At 48.8% G+C, this 22,992-nt stretch overlaps 2 protein-coding genes and 1 long non-coding RNA gene across 5 annotated transcripts in view; 2 read left to right on the top strand and 1 right to left on the bottom strand.

The window, feature by feature from the left end:
* Nucleotides 1-13,985, top strand: part of LOC135907902 (uncharacterized) — a 71,726-nt gene extending 57,741 nt beyond the window's left edge. The window contains exon 2 of the long non-coding RNA XR_010566152.1: nucleotides 13,621-13,985. This is a non-coding gene — a long non-coding RNA (uncharacterized lncRNA). The remainder of the gene's footprint in view (nucleotides 1-13,620) is intronic.
* Mettl4 (Methyltransferase like 4) overlaps nucleotides 1-22,992 on the bottom strand; it is a 107,087-nt gene that overhangs the window by 41,644 nt on the left and 42,451 nt on the right. For all 3 annotated transcript variants that reach the window (XM_065439657.1, XM_065439656.1, XM_065439655.1), the window contains one exon: nucleotides 2,135-2,223. In XM_065439657.1, coding sequence (XP_065295729.1) covers nucleotides 2,135-2,182 — 48 coding nt within the window. In that variant the 5' untranslated portion in view covers nucleotides 2,183-2,223. The remainder of the gene's footprint in view (nucleotides 1-2,134; nucleotides 2,224-22,992) is intronic.
* Nucleotides 17,741-22,992, top strand: part of LOC135907893 (uncharacterized) — a 63,310-nt gene continuing 58,058 nt past the window's right edge. Inside the window, exons 1-4 of the mRNA XM_065439647.1 lie at nucleotides 17,741-19,971; nucleotides 20,036-20,122; nucleotides 21,398-21,523; nucleotides 21,586-21,730. Of these exons, the coding sequence (XP_065295719.1) occupies nucleotides 17,923-19,971; nucleotides 20,036-20,122; nucleotides 21,398-21,523; nucleotides 21,586-21,730 (2,407 nt within the window). The 5' untranslated portion in view covers nucleotides 17,741-17,922. The remainder of the gene's footprint in view (nucleotides 19,972-20,035; nucleotides 20,123-21,397; nucleotides 21,524-21,585; nucleotides 21,731-22,992) is intronic.

Raw genomic sequence — 22,992 nt, 5'->3', positions numbered from 1 at the left:
CGTCCTGCGCACTCGCGTAGACGCCTGGATGGGGAAAAAAAAAGAAAAATAGAAAACAACAAGAAAGAAAGAGTCATCGTGGCGCGTAGCAGTCGGTTCGTCAGATCGAGAAGGACGATATTGCTCCGGCTCGCTGTCTGGTATAATTCCGCACGGCGTGCTGCTCGGCTTCGCATGCACCTGAAATATCGGTTCGCTTAATTAAGATGTCCTCTCCTCCACCGCTCGCGCAAGGAAACTCAAACTGCACCCGCCGTGGTTGCTCAGTGGCTATGGTGTTGGGCTGCTGAGCACGAGGTCGTGGGATCGAATCCCGGCCATGGCGGCCGCATTTCGATGGGGGCGAAATGCGAAAACACCCGTGTACTTAGATTTAGGTGCACGTTAAAGAACCCCAGGTGGTCGAAATTTCCAGAGTCCTCCACTACGGCGTGCCTCATAATCAGAAAGTGGTTTTGGCACGTAAAACCCCATAATTAAAAAAAATTAACTCAAACTGCGCCTCTCTATATTTGTGTGCGCAGCGCCGCGGCCGCAAAAGTATTTTGTGCACTGATGACGCAAAAAGAATTCCTCGCGATTTCGCCACTGCGCCTAGATTTGAAGTGCGTACAGCGTGGTGTATACACGTGGAAATGTATCCTTTCAACTGGTGGGCGGTGATTAACTTCGACAAAACTTAGTTCTCTCTCTCTTTCTCCTTCGAATCTCGTTGCTTCCAAATCTTTTAGATGTCTTGAGATACGCGGCTCTGCACAAACGCGGCGTTTGGAGGGCTTCATTATCCGTGCTTTGGTGTACGTGCTGTATTATAGTTTCGGAATCCTCCAACGACGAAATCGAGAAAAGTCCGCGCAGTGCCGCGCTTGTTCACAAGGTGAAACGACCCACCCACCCCCTTCTCTTTATTATTATTATTATTATTATTATTATTATTATTATTATTAGTCGCATACCTGAGAAGCAACATGCTCTCGCTCTCGTACAAATACAAGACAACATCGCGTCTTGTATAACATATACAGCAACTCTAGGGTCGACGCTCCGAGCACGTGCTACCTGCCGCGCACGCAGAAGAGTAATAACCAGCGATCCGAGCCCATGAGAACCCGATCGGACCGGAACGAAGCCTGCAAGTGAGGGCTATACATGGAGTAAGCACGCGTACACATCACGAGAAGCTTGAACCATCTCCATAATTAGTTTACCAATGCATTGTGATCAAACAGGCTTGTCTATCGCAACGCCTTCAGAGCCATCGGCAACTATCGCGGCAAGCTTGACGTGACCTTGTAGAGCGTATCGAAAGCCGATGAGCGGTTCTTCACGTTTTACGGTGGTTGCCCGGCCGCATTTTTTTTTTTTTTTACCGTGTAATGCCGGATCTTCAAGAATCGTATCCTGTAACGCGCCCGTTTTTTACAGATCGCCAGTGCAAGGTGTTTGGGACAAATGACGATTTGTTTGTAGCTGATTTCAAACTCGCTGTTTGATTACAACACTTAGATGCTTGCAACTGGTTTGCTTGCCGAACGAAAGGTGAAGAAAGGCCTCGAAAACGAGCGGGTGCGCGCGGACACGCTCGCCCAGGGGATTCGTCTGCTTCCCGAAAGGGTGTCAACGACCTTCTACACCGTATTATCATTATTGCTGTTGTTGTTGTTTTAGCCGCCGGTTCGCATGAAACACGCAAAAACTCTATACACTGCTCGAGTTTCCTTCCGAGAAGCTTAATTGATACTATTAGGGGCCTTGACCCCTACAATCTTTATGTCAAGCCCCTCGACAACAATGTATTTTTTCTCTCTCTCTCTTGTTGTTCAAATAAAGTTCGAACTTTGAAACTTTGTACAAAGAGGATCATGGATGGTTGGATGCTTAGGCGCGCACCGACCTTTCCATTTATAGGCATCCACTCTTCACTGAGAAGTACACGGGCAGAGAAGCGTCATCTTACGCTTCATTAAAAGCATGGATCAATATGCCCACTGGCATTCCAACCAACTCACCTGAGCGGAGCGAGCTTTCGTTGCTTTCAGTTGGCTCACAGTTTGTATACATAGTGTAACCTGTTCAACGCGGTATGAGAGGTATGGGATAGAGGCCACAGATGCAGGTAGTCTAGTATACTTACGTATTCTCTTGCGCGGCTGCAGACTTTACCGTTAGAATTCTTCAGCATGGCCTCATCTGTTGGATCGCCAGGTAGCGCTGAACTAGCGTCTGAAAACAGACAAAAAGCGCCAGCTTCTAAGAAAGTGCAGGGTGTGGCCGATATATGATACCTGACAGCGAAAACTAATAAACTCATATATACACAGAGCGTTCATACTAACTTCGCGATGCAGGTTCTCAAATACATACTTTTGAACCTCCTTCAATAAAGCCACTGTTATCATCAATAACAGCCGCGATGCGGTAGAAGCCCCGATGCTGTATACGACCTTGTTTTCCACAAAATCCGCTATAGCCTCGAGTGAGTCTTCGAGGCAAATTTTTACTCCAATTTCCGCTCTATGCCTCATACCAGGCACTTGACAGTAGGTAGGTAGGTTCCTATCTATAGCCTCGTTTCGGGCCTCTTCAATAAATAAATAAAGTGACCGAAGGGGGATCGAACCTACAGGCCTCCCAAGTGAAACAACAGCACAGTGCTACAACCATTAGACCACCGCATCCTTTTATCCCGCCAATTAACGCCAATTTGTTCGTTGAGACGATTGGCACGTGCGCCGTGCGGTCTAAAGCACGGGCGAGCGAGAGCACGTGCTGTACCACTGCCTTAAGCGCGAGTTACGTAGAATAGCAACGAGCTGCTTATAAAGGCGAAAGGCGGCCAGTTTCTGCCATCCTTCCGTCCTGCTAGCCATATCTAGTTTGCTTACTTTACTAGTACAATTAATAGAGATAATTCTGGCGCTGCTATCACTCAGCTACCATGGCAATGATGACTATAGTGCATATTTATATGTCCGACCTTCGTGCTTGTGACTTCAGGCGTTCTTGTGGCTTCTTTTTTATTATTATTTACTGTGCTATATTTGCTTTTATCGGCCCAAATTTCGGACCACGCAAGGCACTAATACGCTGCGGATATGTATAAACATTGCGATTTGTGGCACTTATAACGCAATTTTCTGTTGAAAATGGTCAACTTGTAAATCCACAAAGCCGTTTGAAGCCACAAAGACCAAGTTTAGGCTAGAGCTAGTGCACTCTAGCTTGGGCAAATTTTGGATTTGTTGCGGGAGGACGTAAAGTTTACGTCCCTAATGATAAGTGAGATCAAAACAGAAATATTACAAAAATAAAGGGTGAAAAAGTCACCGACGATTACGATACTCCCTAATGCGAAATTTGAGAGCAGCTCTATAGGTGTTTTCATTTCGCGATACATTGGCTGGCACGGACAATCTGTCTCGTGCGGCACGTTGCAAACGGAGCGAAGTGTGGCGCGACTGCCTCGCCAATCGGGAGATCGTGAGAGGCGGCGCGTGGGTGACACGTGGGCGCGATTCACAGAAGCCGCCGCAGACAGACCTCCGCTGACGCAGCGCTTTGTTTCCCTACAGACGACGCGCGCTACTTTGGCGCCATCTCGCAGCCATCGTCGCCGTAAAGCCATTTTTGCGCGGCACTATACGCTTTTCTTCTTACGATTTCGCCATACCCTCCTCCTCCGCTTTCCCTCCTCGCGCTCTCTTCACTATCGCATCTCCCGCTGCGCTCCGCGTTCGCTTTCATCCTTCGGTGTGTTCGTTCGCTCGGTTACGAGGGACAACGCCGACGCTCGCCGCAGGAACGGAAGAGCTGCGCTCTAAAAAAGCAGAGGACAGTCACAATGACAAGAAACGCAGGTAAGAGGGAAAGTCTAGCACATAGTTCACTATGTGCTTTTGCTATGTGCGTTTACACAGCCGCCTACGGTCGCTGTTGACTGGCTGCTGCCGCCTCGTCGCCGGCGCTCGAGGGCTTCAAAGCGACTGATGCCGACTGCACCAACCCAGAAGCGTTTTCGAGTCCGAGTGCCTCCGGCAGAGACGTCTCGGGACGGCGAATGCCGAGTTGTTCACATTGTAGCACAATACGCATAATATTAATTCCTCCGCTTTATCACATGCTCGGCACAACACGCTACCACTTGTGCGCTTTGAAGGGACACTAAAGGCAACTACTAAGCCAAGCTAAGGTGATAGGTTAGTGCCCGAGAATTTCTGAGGTGTCAATGTTATCGCGAACCGAGTCTTAATAATCGAGAAATTGAGGTAAATGCAGGACATGATTAGAGACTCTCCCGCGGCATTCAAGCACTCGCCCGATGACGAAAGCACTCCTCAGTTAAATTCTGTCACTAGTACTCAACTACTCGTTGCCGAAAACATCATTGTATTGTATTATAAGATGAAATAAAATGCTACTTGTCCAGTTCTATTTCATTTTCAGAAAAAAAGAACTCATTGAAGTTACCCTTGACAACGACATGGGTGGTCGAAAGGTTTCGTTTTCGCTCGACTCTGCGGCGTCCACGCTTTCGCGTTTCAGTAGTTTCGCTATCGCGTAGTACTGCACTGGTTTTGCTGGCTCGCGACACTCGCAGCAACTGCAAGTAGCAAAGAATTCAATTTCCACGTGATGTCGCGAGATGCCCGAACGGTCTACGTCACTTGACCAAACAACAGCTGCAGCGGCGAATCCACCGCTCAGTCTTGGCTCGGTACCGCCGTCTGTCGGCCGCCGTTTTACTCACCGGCGACAGCGCAGGGTGGTGATGGCTGAAGCCCCTTAATTTGGTGATGGCGTATGCAACGTCACCACTCCCCCGGTTGGGTGGAGGGAGATGTGAATTTCGGAAAAGCTATTCGTACCCTTGAGATGTGGTTTTCCCATAAACTAAGTCTTTTCTTGGCACGAAACAGGGATTGTGAGCTTTCTGGAACGGTATTTAAACAGTCCACGTCGAATTAGTATTCGCATTTAGTGTGCCTTTAAAGCGGCCGTGACCCACTGCATACACACACAAACACGCTGCTCCATCTGCTAACACTATGCAGAAACCTAAGCGATGCTGGATATAGCCGTCTATACATACCTGCAGAATGCGTCGCATGCCATCGATTCCCACGACGCGTGGAATCTACATATTTCGCAAAGAACCCATTCTGGATTATTCACGTTCACGTTTCATGAAAGAAGTTATATTTTTTGTTACGCGGAACAGAGTTGCGCATACTTGGGGAGCATACAACGGTTATATCAGCCTGTTCGCTGGTACGTTTATTCAGCGCATGCAGATGTTAGCTTTGTATACATATATCCACAAATATATTCGCCGAGATAGCGACCGACCTGACAGCAGCCAGGCAGCCACGTTGGCAAAGAAAGCTTAGCTTTATTATATCCTAAAGGAGTGTAGACAAAAGTTAGAGACAAAATTGACCATACAATAAGCTTTGTGTGCTTACGAGGAGCGCTTTCACAGCAGACGGCTAAGAGGTAATTTATTTCAATTTTAATGTCTATAAATGACACTTGGCTCCCTTCTCCGGGCTCGTCGTTGAGAAGCCATCATGAAAACGTCGTTGCTGATAGCAAAATAGTGCGACTCTGTGACATAAGAACATATCGTCTTTGAGAACTAAAAATGTTGTATATCCATTTCGCAGAAGGGAATCTTGGCGCGTTCCGTTTTGTCGCACTGAACATGGACGACAAATGTTACGTCATGTATTTGAATTTTTATTGAACAAACTGATCTCCCAAGATATTTATGTTGAAAAAATGCAGCATACGTTTACATGCGAGAGCACTTCTTGATGTGATTATTTTTCTTTGTCACTACTATTATATTTCTAGATATCTTGTAGCAGGCACGCACCCAGGATTTTTTTCGGGGGGGAGGGGGGGGGGGAGGGGGGCTGATCCACTACCTGGGTACGTGCCTGTTTTGTAGTTAACTGTGAAGTTGTTTCTTCTGTATTACGTTGCTTAACACGTGAAGCTGTTTTTAAATTTTAATCACTAATATTGATCTGTTATGGTCTATTGTAATCTTGATATAATACTTGCTATACGCCATGTATACAGGGGCTCGGGCGTTCTCGAGTGAATTGATTTTCACTTTTTGCCCGAGCATGACCGCATTGTAATAATGCAAAGAAACAGAACTTGAGCTTAATAAAAGAAATTAGTTGTGAGTGTAGCGATCGTGTGTGCGCCCCTTCTTCTCTTGTGCTCCGTGTTTTGCACTGTGCAGTTCCAAATGGTCAAGACATGATACCCGTACACCGGGTAAATTGCAGGCTTCCCAGTGCGTGACGCAAATTTCACGCTTGAACATTTAAACGAAACATGCTGCGAATAAACATTGTCCGGACACTGATGGAAGTGCTGCATGCAGACTAATACTTTTTCCACAATGAAATATGAAGTATTCGGTTTTCATGACATTAACGGTGAGCCAGTTACTCATGACCCAATCGCGAACTCTATATTTATTGCTGAGTAATTTCTGCCTCTAGTTCTTGCAATGCACTGCCTTCGAAGTATAATCATGTGTCGTAGGCATGCAGAGGGGCTTCGGAATGCGTTATTATTGACGGAGAATCATTAAGGTATAAAATATTAAGAGAAAACGGGCTTGAGCGTTTGTTTGATCGTACTTCACAGAAAATATAAAAAATAATAAAATAATAAAATAGAAAAATAAGTAAAGAAAGATAATACTCGCGACGTGCGTGACGCTAGTGTCCTTGCCGCGCGTTCGTTTCGATCGCTTCTTGCTATTTCCGTAGCTAGGTTAAGGCGCTATCCAACCAATTAAGTTATTTCAACACTCGCGGTGCATTCGGTGGGAAAGGCAAATCCGATGCGGGACGTACACCACTCCAAGCATCCCAGCAGCCTTTGTCATTCGCCCGCGTGCTTCATGGACCGTGAGTCACGCCCTGCGAATCACTGCAGGGACGACGACATACACGCTCGAAACATGGCGGCATTTCAACAAAGAAGCCGTCACCTTCGCGACAGCTCGAACGTATACAGGTATATTTACCTGTATGCGCATGTATGTAGCATGCAGCATGTAGGCGGCGATACACGCGGCGGCAGAAGTGCTCGCTACCCCAGGCTTCACTTCTTAGACCTCCAAGTATTAGAATATCTTTTTTTTTTTCGCGGTTTGCACATGCCGAAAGCACTTGCCAGGCAGGTGCACGTATCAGACCTCACTTCCGCTGAATCAAGGCACTGTCGGCGAGCTGACTGACACTTCCTGATCTCCCGAAAGCCGGAAAAACATGGTCGCTGCGGGCCGCGCACGTCCGAAGGTTGCGACCTGTTGGCCTGCGAATCGCAGCACGGTCCGGACACGGCTGAGGTTCAGAGGGTGAAGCCACGCGGCGTGTGTACGAGCGATCCGAAATGGGCCACCGCGAGCAGACACGCGAGGGCGAGCGAGCACGCCCACCAAACACAACGGGTCTCCGGGGACGAACAATGTCCTTGAGCCAGGAAAACGCAGCAAAAGCGCAAAGTCAAGGCGGTGCTTGACAGGGAGCGAAGAAAGCACAGCGGCACAGCTACCTGATGGACGCATTCTATAGCTCTCTTGCGAGGGGGAATGCACGCCCATTCCGGCAGGTGTCAAAATCGTTTGTCTACCACGTGACCTTACTGCCGCTGTAATGAACACAGATACCGAACTGTGTGCCACACATTCGATGGAGCAGCAGACAGGACACGGGGCACTATATATGCCGATTGCTCATTTCAGCTGGCGAGCCTTCCGCTGCCCTCCGCTATCACGTCGAAAAGACCCAAAATATCTACGGGTGGGTAATACGTTATATGTCACCCTGGGCTCCCATTTGACGTGACCTCTGACACCAACGACGTTGCTCTGTGCTGTTTCCCAACGTCGTTGTCACATTTGTGCCATCGTTGCTGCACAGATGGTCCCCGCTGGGCGCCGCATGTCGTACGGTCTGCGTATACACGCGACCGTTATTGTCTGCGTTGCACGCCGTCCCGCGGGCTTCGGGCAACGAGTACGTGCCGGGTATAACAAGTTCATCGTCGCATCATCACGATCACCCGCCACACTGACCGCCTCGACCGTTGTATACGTGCCTCCCACGCGCCCGTGCCTTCCACGCGCCCGCGCCTCGGCGGCATGCCGCGGCAGAGCACCACGAACGTATCATTCGTCGCGGCAAGGCTTATTAAAGCGTGCACATGCCGGCACGGCGAACTTTTCAATTCAATGGCGTGCCACGATGCAGGGCAGCGTTTTATACAAGCTCTCCCAGCGACGCCTAAAGCGCTTCTCGATGAGCTCGAAAACAACAAGGGGAGCGCCCGAAAGCGAAGCAGACAAACAAACAAACAAAAAAAGGTGCCAGCTAATCAGCCCGACGCGCAATCACCCACCACGCGCAATCCATCGCACACTGTGTTGCGGCGCGCCACCTGATATGTGCAGCCGCGGCCGGCAATCGGAGGCAGTGCACCCACTCGCAACCCCTGGCTCAATCATCGGCCGTGTGGCCGGTGACACCGGATACACTGGCGCATCGCTAAAAGGTCCCCGACTCGATTCGCGGGGAGGATTGTAACGCCTGTCCCCGTTGCGTACTCGCCTGCCCTTCGACACGACACCGTACGAATTGCAAGTGTGCGGAAATGCGCATGCCGTGGGTGGGTGCGCGTGTGCCGGACTTCACCTTGCGCCGCCTTGCTGACCTCCATCGACGCCTCGTCGCCCGGCATGGGCAAGCAGTAATCGAGACAGTCACGACTTTCTGTGCTGACAGCGAAAGCTTCGGGTCTCTTGCTTTCAGAGGCCATTGAAGCGGCGTTAGGTGTAATTATGCGTATACGCTAGAACCCCTCTACCATACGTTTTTCACGGTTCCACGGGAATACAGAGTTTCCGAGAAATGCTTACGGGAACATGCTAACGCATGTTCCCGTAAGCCTTCATTAACATTTCGACCGGGAAAACGAATCAGTGAGGAACGTGTTTATTAACGAGGTTTTTACATTTCGCACTTTTCTTCCTCCTACATGTCGTAGTCGCTTCGAGACATGAATGCAGAATCTAGACGTAGTTTGAGACTCAAGCTTTAGCTCAGATCCGCACTTTAAAATTCTTTCTTTATTCGTTATTCGAAGATTACCTCGCAGTGCCCAAGGGCGTTACAACAGAGTGGTTACAGCTACGAACAGAATAATATACAGGGTGTTTCAGCGAACACTTCCAAAAATGTTTTAAAATTGCCTGTGGCAGATAGCACAATTCTAGTTCAGGCACTGGTCTACTCGAAGAGGCGGACACTACTTGAAAAAAAAAAAAATCAAGTGCATAACCAACTAATTAACAAAAATTCGCTAATGAAGTTTTCAACTGATTACCTTATGGCACATATTGCAATTTACAAATTCTAGCATGTGATACTGTAAGGCATATCCACTAGAACATAATTACGTGGATGACACCATTTATGAGATACGCGTCATCAAACTTGCGGTGAAAATGCACTATCGTTCCACTTACTTTCTTAACAAAACGTCATTTATACATTTAAGCACAGAAGTAAATGGAAGGCCAATGAATTTCTCCAGTAAGTTCGGAAATTAGTATATCGAAACTGGTGTCATCCTGAGAATTCGTTCCAAGTGGATCCGTCTTGAGAACTGACCGGCTAGAATTTGTAAATTTCAATACCTGCCATGAGGTAATTATGTTAAAAACATAATTAGTAATTTTCTGGTTATTAGTCGCTTATATGCAGTTAAATTTTTTTGTGCAAGTAGTGTCCGCCTCTTCGAGTAGACCCGCGCATGGACTATAGAATTGTGCTATCTGCCACAGACAATTCTAAAACAATTATTGAAAGTGTTCGCTGAAACACCCGGTATACCCTTGTACACAGTACACTTGCTCTTCAGTCAGTCTGTTCCACTGGTTTACGAAAAAAAAAGGAGTCTGCATACATGCGCGTCTTGGTTTGGTACATACTTTTAAAATTTTACGATTATGATCATTATACGCCTTCACATATAACCAAGCTCCTTTAGACAAACGCCTGTTGATTCCATGTCTTACTGCTCCTACTGAAACCTTCCATATGCCGTTCAATATTTCCGTATGTTTTCCGTACGGTACTTATGAACATTACACGAAATTTATATGAGATTCATATAGATTCCGTAAGAATTAAACGAAAAACATACCTGATTGTTATCATGGCATACGAAACGTTTCAGGATGGATGGTATATTAAATATAGAAAATTCAGCCTCAGTTTTCTACGTCGGGTGGGAAGTGTTTCCCAAACAACGCTCAGCTCGGTGCAAATCTGCTTCCTTCCATGCATGCCGACACGAGACGAACCTGACAGCTCGGTTTTTCATTTGCTCCAGAGCGGTGATGAGGCTCCCTTGGGCGGAGTTCCACACGGCACAGCTGTACCCCCAAATTGGCCGAATACAAGTTACACAAGTCATATTATTATTATTCTTTTTTTTAGATTCACGGGCAAGAATCGCAAGATACGCGAAATGAAGTTCAATGCTTTAGCAGGTTTAGGTAAGTACGCTACTGACATGTGGCTTCCACAAGCAGTCCGATTACATTTTATGCCTTGCTATATATATCTACATTATTGTCTTAATAGTACCGGAGCCCTCTGATGCTTTTTAAGAGAAGTATTAAAGGACTCTGATAATACGTTATTTATGCAATAGTGGGATTTATTATTGGTAAAGGTGCGCACATTTTCTATATTTAAATTCATATTCCGTGCAGTACACATTTTCCATTCAAAACAACAAAATTGACTTCTTTGAGGTAAGCAAATGTATATCCATTTAAATACAGTTGCATCAATGTTTAGTGAGTGAGTGCGATATATTGAAAGCCTTACGGAAATTTAAGACCTTACTGCCTACATGTCCACTTGGCATCAACGATCAATACCAATCATGAATAAATTCAATGAGTTGTGTTGTAACTTCTACAAGACAGTCGCTTACGAAATCCATATGTCGTTCCTTGATCAGTACATTATGTTCAAATAGATGTTTCATTATTCCTTTGTATAAAATATGTTCAAGTATTTTGCATGTGTCTGATGTCAGGATATGGACCTGTGGTCACGAAATATTCAATCTTTTTTTTTCTTTTTTTCAGTCACCATTCAACAAAGTGAGCGGTTTCCCATTCATATGGTAAAATAACTATAGAGAAACATTTTATTTTCAAAATTCAGTAAAATATATGGAAAGCGGCCCTGTGCAAAGCTTGAATACGCGTCGTGAAATTATATCCGGACCAACAGCGTTTCTTTCATAAACGGTCTTTAATAGGTTTTCAGTGCCATTAGATTTCATGGACTGCATGGGCGGATTATTTCTTATAGGTAAAATCTTGTTGCACTTATGCAAAGCGAGGAACGCTGACTAAAAAAAAATAAATTGTTCAGACACGTAGTTTGATCTCAGTCATCCGAAATTACCTGACTATATATGGTTTAACTCTGGTTTAACTCTTGTATTACGAAAGAATCAGAACCACGCTTCGGGATTTGATTTCGTTCTCTTGCTCAACTGTGCGAAGTAAACAGCGTTAGCATTTTCTTTTATTAGCGTATGCTCTAGCGTATTAGTTAACTTTTTTTTAAAGAGAAGAGCTGGCTTCGTTTTCTTAAACCCGTGTAAGTTTTAGTATGTGTGCTGTTACCCATGGCTGGCTATGTTTTTATAGGGATTGTCTACCGCTCAGAACATGTCTTTGGATTGTGGTGTGGAATGGAAGATTGTGTATCACGTTGACGGCATCGTGAGCATGATTTTATTCCATAAACAAGGAATCATATTTTTAAATTAAACATTAAATTCTGGGCTTTTAAGCGCCCAAACCACCATACCATTATGAGACACGCCGTAGTTTCGACCACCTGGGGTTCTTCAACGTGCCCCCAATGCATGGTACACGGGTGTTGGTTGCATTTCGCCCCCATTGAAATGCGGCCGGCGCGGCCAGGATTCGATCCCGCAACCTCGGGCTTAGCAGCGCAACACCAAAGCCAGTACGCAACCACGGCGGGTGAATCATATCTTTAATTTGGCTCTGGCAGTTGCGTAAAATAACATGCGGCGATAGCTTGATGGTGAGCCAGTGTAAACTGTGCACCGTCACCGCGCTTAAAACCCGCGCAGGGAGATTGTGGTACGTCGCGTCCATGGTCTGCCGGCGTCGTCAAAACACCTGTGCAGGCATTTTTTCACCGCAATGTGCCTGATATACAGAACATCGCATAAAATGCTTGTATTCCTGCAGCAGAGCCGACAGAAAGACAGCGACTACACAAACTGTGCGTGTAAGAAACACGTGAGATGATATGCGACTGAGAAAAGAAAAATGCACTGATGACTTATACAACCGAAAACGTGCTGAGGACGGCTATCATATCTACGGCAATAATTGCAGCGTTTACCACATAATAACCATTCCTACAGAAACACTATGCGCTTCGAGTTTCTCACTTTAACTGGCATGACATCGTCATCGCGTCCAGTCAGAGACTGCGCAGATTAAAAAAAAAACTGTTTCAAAATTTATGCTTACTTTCCAAAGAAACCACTGCACTTTTAGACACTTCGAATGGTAGGCCTTCTATCGCGCTACAAAATAGAAGGTCCTTGCACCTCTTACCTTTGGGACATAGGTAGATGCCGAATCTGTATAATCCGGGGGTGCAAAATTATCGTATATAACGGACAGTTGTGACATCCCCTTGAAAATCCCGTGCAAAGGAATAGCACTGCGCTACGCGTGTATCGAGCTCCCGTTCACATTCGATGTATCGATCGTAGATCGCCGCATCTCTCCAACTCTGCCAACGGAGCCACGATCACTTCTCCCGCCGTCGGAAATATTCGTTGCCGGCGAAACGGTGCTATTTTGGCCGTATCACACAAGACATTGAATCTGAAGGGCAGTGCGTGTTATGGAGGAAAAATGAGCAAGGCGCGCATCTCAGTTTGCTCGCTGCAAATATGGATGTCTCGTGCAAACGGCGGCCGAATTGGCTATATCGGCAAGAGCAGATCGCCGCGCTGCTTCAAGAACGCGAAAGGCCTTATAGATATAGTGTGTGTGACACTCGATCTTTTCAATGAGTAGCTCCCGACATGTGATGGTGAACTGAAGATCTATTCGCCGCCGGGTCTTGTAGAGCAGGGGTTTCCGCGAACAGGCGTCGCCGCCGCTGGGAGGCGGCTATCAAAAGTTCAGAGCTGGCAGACCAGCTCTGGGCCGTCCGGCAAGCCGAAGATGCCGCCCGAGTCCAAGGACTTGCATGGAGCCGCCACCTGAGGCCACCACAGCAACAACTGCCGGACTATTCTTCAATAAAGTTTCTTCTTCTTCCGCGAACAGCATTTTAGGGTTCCGCGAGGCGGCCGTAACGAGTCCCACCTCAATCCATATACTTGGACTGATTTTCACATTACAGTTTGTATTTTACAAAACCACTGCACGCTTTATGCGCACACCCGTCGCGGTGCGTCGTCGCTGGCCCACAGTCCGCGCTGGACGCGTTTCATTCGTTCTCGCAGGATCAGCGGCAAGGGACCCGGACGTTCTGCAAGCTACAGAAAGTCATTTTCTAACCGCCTGTGTGGTGGCGGCCGTCACCGAAGCATCACCGGAGAAGAAGGGCCTGCGAGTCGCCGACAAGCGGACGAGAAGCGATGACACATCGGTTCGAAGGCAGAGCACCGACTCGGTTCCGAAACCCGACCCAACCGTCCGCTTGGTCGACTCGTTGCCGACGTGTGACGATCGGCCGTGTAAACGGCGTGTTGCAACGGACACGCGTGAGCGCTTTGATGGCGGCACGGAGCATTTCTATGCAGGCTGGTTTGCTTCCGCGCGCTGCGTGCATTTGTGTCTTATCCTGAATAAAAACGCTCAACAAGCACTTCGACGCGCCCGAGCCGCACCTTGGCCCCGCGGTCGGGCGACGCCTGCTTTTGCGTCAGCGTTGGGTTACAAGTACAATGAAAGACCATTCGGCAGCGCGAGTGAGTTGTAGGGATGGTCGATTGATTTTATTCGATTAACAATCAATCGTTCATCGTTTTAGCCTTTAATCGATTAATCGCGTTCGATGTAGGGTTTTTCATCGATTAATTGATTAATCGAAATTTTTTGCTAGGCACTTTAAAAGAAGGTTGAAACACAGTTATCTACTTTTTTTAGGAACCAATTTTAACGTTTGGGAGGTGGAACCAAGTTTGAAGCATAATTGTAAAAAGGTTTGATGAAGGATAATCTTTAACTTGTTAAAGACTAAATATAGTTATCACTAGTGGCTTTTGAAAATATGAGCAATATATGTTATAAAATGGCACTAAGTGCAGAATTAAATAAAATACATGACACTAGTGTATTCCTGTAGAGCACAGTTAGAGAAGAAATAAGAAAAATGGCAAGCGTGAGAGTTGAATTGAGAAGAAAAAAAACAGAAGCGCAAAAGAAACAAGGACGAGCCGATTAAACAGGACAAGCGCAGTCATGTGTCCTCGTCTCGTCCTCGTTCCTTTCGAGGTTCTGCCTTTTTCTTGTCAATTATGAACCAACTCGCCCAAGAAAATGTTCTGAAAGGTTAAGTCCAACTGAAACGAGCAAGAAATTGCAAAATACACAGTGTAAAAGAAAATTACGCGTTTCGAATTTTAAACCACATGGCCTTTTCTATACAGAGCTGAGCAATGTCAAATGGGATGAATGTCAATGCTGGGATGTTTGGGTGAAACAGACACCTTCTTTGAATGGCCACACAAACAGCATGCGAGAAAAGATGCTCGGAAGCTATAGATTTGCTGGAATCAGCACGAACTCCATGGCTATGTCAAATACGTGCTCCAAACAGGCGCGAATGCTGTGCCACGTCTTTATCGGACTGGGAGTCGCACGACGATCAACGGCTGGGTTTCTATATTAAGCCTTCGATTGCCAGGGCGCGGTGGCGTTCGCGGTGTGGGGGAAGAGAGGGGAGGCCCTCGGCTCGGCGCACGGAGAAAGAATCGCTGTACGGGACTCGGAAAAACAGCCGACAGTCGCTCTAACACAGCCGCACAGTCACTGCTCGTGCGCTGACATTCCAGCACGATTTCTAAATCGTAGCGCCATTCCTGTAAAACTCTCGAAAACGATTAACCGAACAGGTCTAACCGATTAAGTCGAATAAATGAAAGGTGGACATCGATTAAGATTAACCGTTTTAATTTTTAGTCGATTAATTTAATAGATTAATCATTCATCGATATTATACCAACCCTAGCGACTTGCGACATTCGTGCGCGAAGAAATGGGTCAACTTTTACGCGTTCGACACGGGCCTTGTAGAAACTGATCGGTAAATTTCCGCTTTTCAGGATTCCGTAAAATTGTTCGAGACGTGCCAAGCTTTCTGATAAGCTTAAGAAAGGCATATCTTATGTTTCAAATTGTCCATACATACTATTTCGCGTTCCCTTTCGAGCTGGATACATCCGAGATCGACAAATATGCTTAGTAGTTCGACTGACAAGTTTTGCAGCGGAGCTGTATAACAACCCGGGATTTCTTCGTCTCCGTCGGCAGAACAGTCGAAAGAAAACCATTCCGCGAATTGAAGCGAAAAGTGCTCGTCTCCATTGGAATTACGCTTGCAAATAACACCCCAGTATTCGTCCTGCTGAAGTACACGTGTCCGGAGGCACACATATAAAGCGCTCATTGCAAGAAAAACATTGATGGTTGTAGCGTAAAAAAAATAATAATAAAACTTCTATACATAATAGATTGCCAAAAACCCTCAATGACAGACTACACAGAAAAATCACAGGTTGTCATGTAGGCTTCCCTCGCAAAACCGAAAACAAACCTTGCATTACCCATATCGCTCTTGCATGGATTCGATAACTTTTGTCTTTGTCTAACTTCTGATAATTTGGGATACTTTGTTTAGCAAACGGAGAAAAGAGTATTTTAACATTCGGTAGTTGCGAAATATTTTGTTAGTTTTTAATATTCGAAGAAACAGACTAGTTATTTTTAACACGAATAGTTAGTGTGTATTATTTGGTTCGTAATCAAAACTTGGAATATTGGCCCACACATACTTTTTTTTTTTTGCTTCGGAGCTAGTAACAAACTAGATGCTTCAATTTTACTGAAATTTTCTGATAGCATTCATATGTGTGCGCGTGCGCGTGTGTGCATGAAGAAACTGAGGGTCCATAAAAAAAGAACTACATCAGACTGTCACAGTCAGGATTTCAGCGTTCTAAATCAAACGTAACAAATTTCATTTGGCCGATACTTGAAGGCGCGCAGCTAACGCTTCCTCTTGCATTTGTTTTCTGCAGTCTTCTGACATGTGTTTCTTTTTCCTACTCTGTGGAAATGTGCCGGGCATTATTTGTTACAAGAATTTGCCAAGTTTCGGTCCTCAATCGTATAACAAATCAGGTGTGAAAGTTGAGTGACTGCACGCGCTTTTTGTAACACGTTGGACATATACGTAAAGACCAAGACGTTCTGACAGCTCATCTTTCGTCGATCTGCCCACTTCCTCTGTTATGTCAAAAACCACGGCAGGCTGTAGTTAGTTTCTATAGTATGGACACTATAGTATAAATTATAGTGTCGATATATAGTATAGACAGAGGAGGCTGAAGCAGCCCTCTTTTATTGATTTTCACTTCTTCAGCAGCAGATACACCCAGCCTCCGAAAGTTTAATGTTAGTTCCCTTCTTTTTCGTTCAACTCTTCGCCATGTCCCCGTCCTGTGTTCGATGCAACGTCACTGTAGCCAGCGGTGTTAATATTTCGTGACTGATTTAGGAGATTGGTTTATAACGTCCCATTATCGCGAGTGTACAGCGCGTAGATAAGACAAGGACGTAGACAAGACAAGGACGTCAACCTTTAACTATCGCGCTGTGTACACTCAGGATAATTCAACACTGGGGCTATGAAACACGCCTTGAAGAAGCTAGGGAGGGTGTGGTGTGGGACGATATCATTTGCGCGAGACGCGATGACAGAGCTGTCTCGCGCGGCCTACTCGCCGACTCTTGGTGGCACAAACGAGGCAGACACAAAGCGTTTACGTATTCTTGCCAAAAGAACCGATCAATTTCTTTGTTTTTTTTTTAATTATTATTACGTAAGACCACTTATTCCTGAGTTCTTCCTACGTTCTATACATTCGCATTTTCCCCTTTTAGGACGCCTTGAAGGAGGCTGACGAATTTCTCGAACCGCATTATTGTAACATGGAAAAAAAAAGAGAGGGTAAAGCCGTGCTTTATTAGAAAGTTGAAAGTACTAGGAAACGAGGGTAAAACAGATCTTGCGTAATTAAACGTACCACATGGTGCCCGTGACGACCTAAGCGCGGGCACTTTCGCCGCCGAGATGCATGAACGCAAATTTCTCACGCACGAAACGGCCCCCACCACACACCTTGAGTCTTTGCGATGAAAGGCAGTGGCCCACCACCAGAAGGGCAGTGGCCCATCAAAGAAGGGGGCGCGCGCCCACCTCGGGGCCGAGAACTTTGGGGCCGGAGGTGGCGAGGAAAAAAGGCTGCTGGCACGCTTTCTCGGGATTCCTGAGCTTCGGATCTCCCGCGCCGCCGAGGCCGGCTCGTTGGCCCCTTCGGCGCGGAGAGGGGGGCCCGACAGACCTCCTTTGTCCCCCTTGCCGCACCGGTTTCTCCCAGCGCGCCGCGGCCGAGCGCGAGATCGTGCGCTCCAGAGGCATGACGCGGCCCGGCGAAGCCATGTCGGCGACTGAAGTTTCTGAGAGAAGCCCGCGGACGACGATCAGACAGCGCAGGTGACCCACTGTGTTGTCCAACACGATGCTGCTGTTGCTGCTGCTCGAGCTGTGCTCGGCGGTGGGCACCAGTGACCAGCTGGACCTACATGCCCCGTTCAACATGGCAGGAGTGCAAGGCGAGGTCCGGCTCACCCCATCCGATCCGTCCGGCGTCAACATAACGGTGCGTCTCGTCGGGCCCCCGGGCGAGTTCAGCTGGAGCGTGCGCGAGATGCCGGCGCTGTTCGACGCGGCGTCGCCGTGTGCGGACTTGGGCCGCGCACGCCACGACCTGTCCCGGCGTCACGGGCCGCTCGAGCTGAACGGCACCGAACTGAGTTTCGAGGACGACCAGCTGCAGCTGCAGGGCTCCGCCAGCGTGTGGGGCCGCGCGCTGCTGCTGCAGCAGGGCAAGACGCAGGCCTGCGCCAACCTGCTGCTCGAAGAGGGCTCGCTCCACTGGGCCGAAGCGCTGTTCGCTGGTCCGCGCGTCGCCGGACGCGTGCTCTTCCTCGCGTCGCCCAGCGCCTCGCTGCTGGCCGTGCTGCTTTTCCAGGGCGGCCGCTCGTCGCGCTACACGTGGGAGCTGCTCGAGGCCGACGTGCTGGACGCGGCGCCCGGCTGCCGCTTCCTGCAGATGCTCTACGACCCGGACCGTGCCGACGGCGACGGCTGCGGACGCAGCGCGCACGAACGTTGTCGTGCGGGAGACCTGAGCGCCAAACACGGGCCCCTGAACGTGGGTTCGCCACGCGGTTCGCGCCGCGCCCTGCTCGACATGCACTTGCCTCTCGGCCACCGGCGGCTCTTCTTGGCGCTGCGCGATGAGGCCACCATGGCGTTTGCAGCGTGCGCACCACTGCGTGTGCTCGAGGCGCGCACGGTCCACGCCAAGTTCCCGGACGGCGGCCAGCTCAGCTTCACCCAGCAGAGCCCCTTCCAGCCGACGCTGGTGCGCGCCCAGGGGCTGCTGGGCGCCAGCTTCGCCGTGCACCCGGCCCCTTACTGTGAGGGACCGCTGCGTGGGGCGCCGGCCATTCAGCTTTTGGCCCCGGTGTCACTGGAGCCGCAGCTCGTTCTCTTCGGACCTCGTCGCATAATCGGCCGCTGGATATCCGTGACGCGCGCCGATGGCAACCAAACCGAGTGCGCGCGTGTCGGTTTTCCCGGACCCACTGTGGTGGGGAAGGCCACCTTCCATTTCCCCGTTTCCGGCCAGGTGTTTCTGCGGCAGGACGCGAACGACCATCAGTCGGAGACTGCCGTGCTCGTCAAGTTCGACCCGTACGGCTTCAACGACACCACTCAGTACAAGCTGCAGGTGCACGAGCGCCGGCCGGGCCGCGACTTTTACAACTGGACGGCGCGCTGCGTGAGCGCCGGCGACGTGTTCGACCCGCTCAAAGTGGGATCGGGCCCGTGCCCGCACCCTCTGCTATGTCCCGTGGGCGCCCTGACGGCAAAGGGAGCCAAGCTGGCGGGCGCCAAACGCTTCTTTTACACGGACCTGCACCTGCCGCTGTCGGGCCCAAACAGCGTGCTGCAGCGCTCGATGGTGCTGCACGACAGCGGAGCACCACCGCACCGCGGCGACAGGCTGGCGTGTGCCGCTCTGCTGCCTCTTCACCCGATTTCGGCGGCCGTGCGCCGCTGGCTGCCCGCCGAGCAGGGGGTCATGGGCTACGTGGTCTGGTCGCAGGACAGTCCCGAGGACAATGTGCGCGTGGAAGTTCGCCTTCGCGGACTAGGCGGTCGGGCAAGCGCGTACCATGTGCATGCGTTGCCGGTTCCGCTCGAGCAGCACTTTCCCTGCAAGGCCGTGCGCGATGGCCGGGGCGCTGTGGTGGAGCTGAGCGACCGCTACGGTAACTTGGCCGGCAAGAATGACGAGTCGCTTAAGACCCTGGACGCCGAGCTACAGCTGTTCGGCAACACCAGCGTGGTGGGAAAGTCGGTGGTCATCCAAATGGGCGAGCGCCGCTCAGCCTGCGGCACCATCATGCCCGAGATGGAGTCCCGGAAGGGCCGCGAGCTCGTGGCCATAGCCACCTTCGATCACCCGGACTCTGCGCTGCAAGGCTACATCAGGCTGGTGAGGCGCACTCCTCGACGTTTCGTTGTGCGAATAGCCTGAACGGTGTGCGTGCTTCATGCAGAGGCAGCTCGAGTACAAGGACGGCGCCACGAGTGACACGTTCATCCTGGTTGACTTGCGCTATCCAGGGAAGTACAACCGCAACCAGGTAAGTCACCATGAAATACAAAAGGTGTGAATCTCCTCATGCATAAAAGCAGTATAGTAACTGCAATGCTATAATCTTGAGGGCCCTAACGAAAACCGCTAGCCTTTCGATGAGAACGATGACTTGCTAGAAAAGAACAATCACATGCAAATTGACGAGGCTCGGAAGCTGAAGTTTCACTAGACGCGCAAAAAGACAGAGAAAAAAGATTCTTCGCAGATGAATGTCAATCTGGGCAAGCAACGGATACGTCAAAGACAAGGAAGACTATAATAAGCGACTTAATTTTGCACACTCTTAGGGTGTCTCAGCATCTATATATTCGGTTGAGGTTGTTATAATGATTGATCATCAACGCCCTGCTCATAGGGTTCCCACGCATAAGGCTCCCACGCAGGCGGCATTGCTGGACAACGCCATCAGCGTTCACTGCCGCGGCATCAGCTGACCTCCTACGTGAAGACGGTAAAATGCGACGTCAACAATTACAAATTACTGGCTAAAAGACAACGCAAAGAAGTTGAATATTCCAGTGAAGTATACTCAAGGTAACTTTTATTTCATAATCATTAATAATTACGTTCTAAAGCAAATTCTAAGTGACTGCCCCACACGAAGGCTGCCTTGCAGCACCGTCAGCTTCCACCACCGCAGCCGTACGTATATGCCTCACCTCCAAACTGGAGCCGGTGTATAACGCGACGTTAGAAAAAAGAATAACGAATTACTGGTAAAAAAAAAAAACTCGCATATAAGGTGTTTTCTATTTTAATAAGATATACGCAAAGTAAGTTTTGTTTTATGGTCATTGATCATTGCTTTTCAAGACAAATTCGGGGCTCCGACATACGTTGCATTGCACTTACACTTGGTAGCGATCACGCCATTTGCCGGCGTCCTTCACCCGCCGCATGAAAATCGTTGCGAAACTGCTCTTAACAGGTTCGCTGTAAAAGTGAAACAACAAACAGGACAGGAGCCCTGTGACTATGGTTTGGCCTACTTTACCGTCTCGTACTGCGTGCGAAGGGGAGATAAGAGAGATAGATACACATCGGTAAGACGCATACACTCGACCAAATCCCGCAGAATTTCTGCTGGAGGACACAGGTGCTCGATATGTTCGGCAAATTTTGTGGCACACGGCACACATAGTAGTTTGACTCTCAGAAAATAAAACCGTGATTTTCGTTCTCGCAAGGTATGCGTGTTAGGCCGGCATATATGCTGCTCGCGAGGGCCACGCTCATTTCACTGTGGCGCTCTCTTCGGTAGACCAAGGGTCACCACTGGGCCGTGTACGTGAACCAGGTGGCACACGACGCCTTGGAGAAGAGTGAAAAGGCGCGCTGCATCGCCGCCGGATACCGCTGGAACCCCTACCTGGCCCAATCGGACAAGGTGGGTGACGGCGAGTCTCTGCAGGAGGCGACTCATGCGCCTTTCGTGTGCGCGCACCGCAGGACAGCTACCACAGCGAGTGCAGCCCGCAGACGCCGCTCCGGTGCGAGATGGGCGACCTGTCGGGGAAGCTGGGGTCGCTCAGCATCGGCACGGGCCCCGCCATCTACACAGACACCAACCTGCCTTTGGTCGGGAACTTCTCAGGTGTGGAAGACCTCTTGCTCTTTTTTTTAACCGGAAGCGACCGATTGTTTTTGCATCCTTTCACCTGAGCCGGCTCCCTCGATGTGGACGTCTCGATGTCCAGCTTTACGGAAGGTGATCACTGTTCGATTTCCACCTGTCTTGCCTTCCAGGCGACAAGAACAAAGTGTGCGAGTGGTACCACACATTTCTGAAAGACGTACGAGCTTGCTTTGTCAGAGGGTAAGCCTGGCAGCCTCCTGCTGCATTGAGGAAGGAGTTCATCGCTGCGATCTTTGAATCCCATCTTGAATCTCTTCTTGGAAAGTTCAGCCTGTGTACATGTCTCCTTGAGGGCGGACAGACGCGTGCACATGTAGCTAAAGCGAAACCGAAGAAGCGACGTCGTGGCGAAAGCAGGTGCCTCCTGATTTTCGTGATGGGGGCTGTAACAACGCCCCACGCGACAGAATGTTCTCGCTACGCGAAAACGGGCCTGCACGCACACACACCGTGAGCGTATTCAAGGCCTGTGCTCGCAAATCGACTCGTGCAGGCAATGGACAGTCGTGATGGTACAGGGCGTTGCGCCGCGAAAAGCGAGATTTCACGAAAGGGATTAATTCTGCACATTACCTCTGCAGTATGGTGGTTTTATTTTTCAATAGCATCACCTTAAATTCTTTTTAGTAAGCTACATATACAGATGCACTCATGTATGGATCCGGTGCAGAACTCAATTGAATTATGGGGCTTTAGATTCCAAAACCACGATTTGATTATGACGCACACTGTAGTGGGGGAGTCCGGATTAATTTTGACCACCAGGGGATCTTTAACGGGGACCCCATGCACGGGACACGGTAGTTCTTGCATTCTTGCATGCCCACATCGAAACGCGGCCGTCGCGACTGGGACTTGAACCCGCGACCTCTTGCTTAGCAGCGCAACACCATATCCGTTATAAGCCGGTGCAGAGCTTACCATCATAACGCTACAAGCGTAAAACGCCGATCTCTACATTTGTTGGTGCGTCGGTCGATAGTCACCAGAAAACGGGAACCAGAAAAAAAAGTTCGTGCTCCTAGCAAGAACTTTTTTTTAATTAGCAAAAAAAAAAGAAGAAAGGAAAGAAAGAGAAGAAAATGGGGTAATGACGAGCTTGACTTCTCTTTTTTTTTGTTAGTTACATCCACACGAAGCCAACAGACAAGGAAGGCAATGAAAGTGTAGGGGTAATTAACTGTTCTGTTATCGAAATGTAATAATAACGAAAATGAGAG

Source organism: Dermacentor albipictus, chromosome 1 (assembly GCF_038994185.2).
Source record: "Dermacentor albipictus isolate Rhodes 1998 colony chromosome 1, USDA_Dalb.pri_finalv2, whole genome shotgun sequence".
NCBI lineage: Eukaryota > Metazoa > Arthropoda > Arachnida > Ixodida > Ixodidae > Dermacentor > Dermacentor albipictus.
The sequence above is the reverse complement of the archived record's forward strand: the minus strand, read 5'-3'. Positions and strand labels throughout refer to the sequence as shown.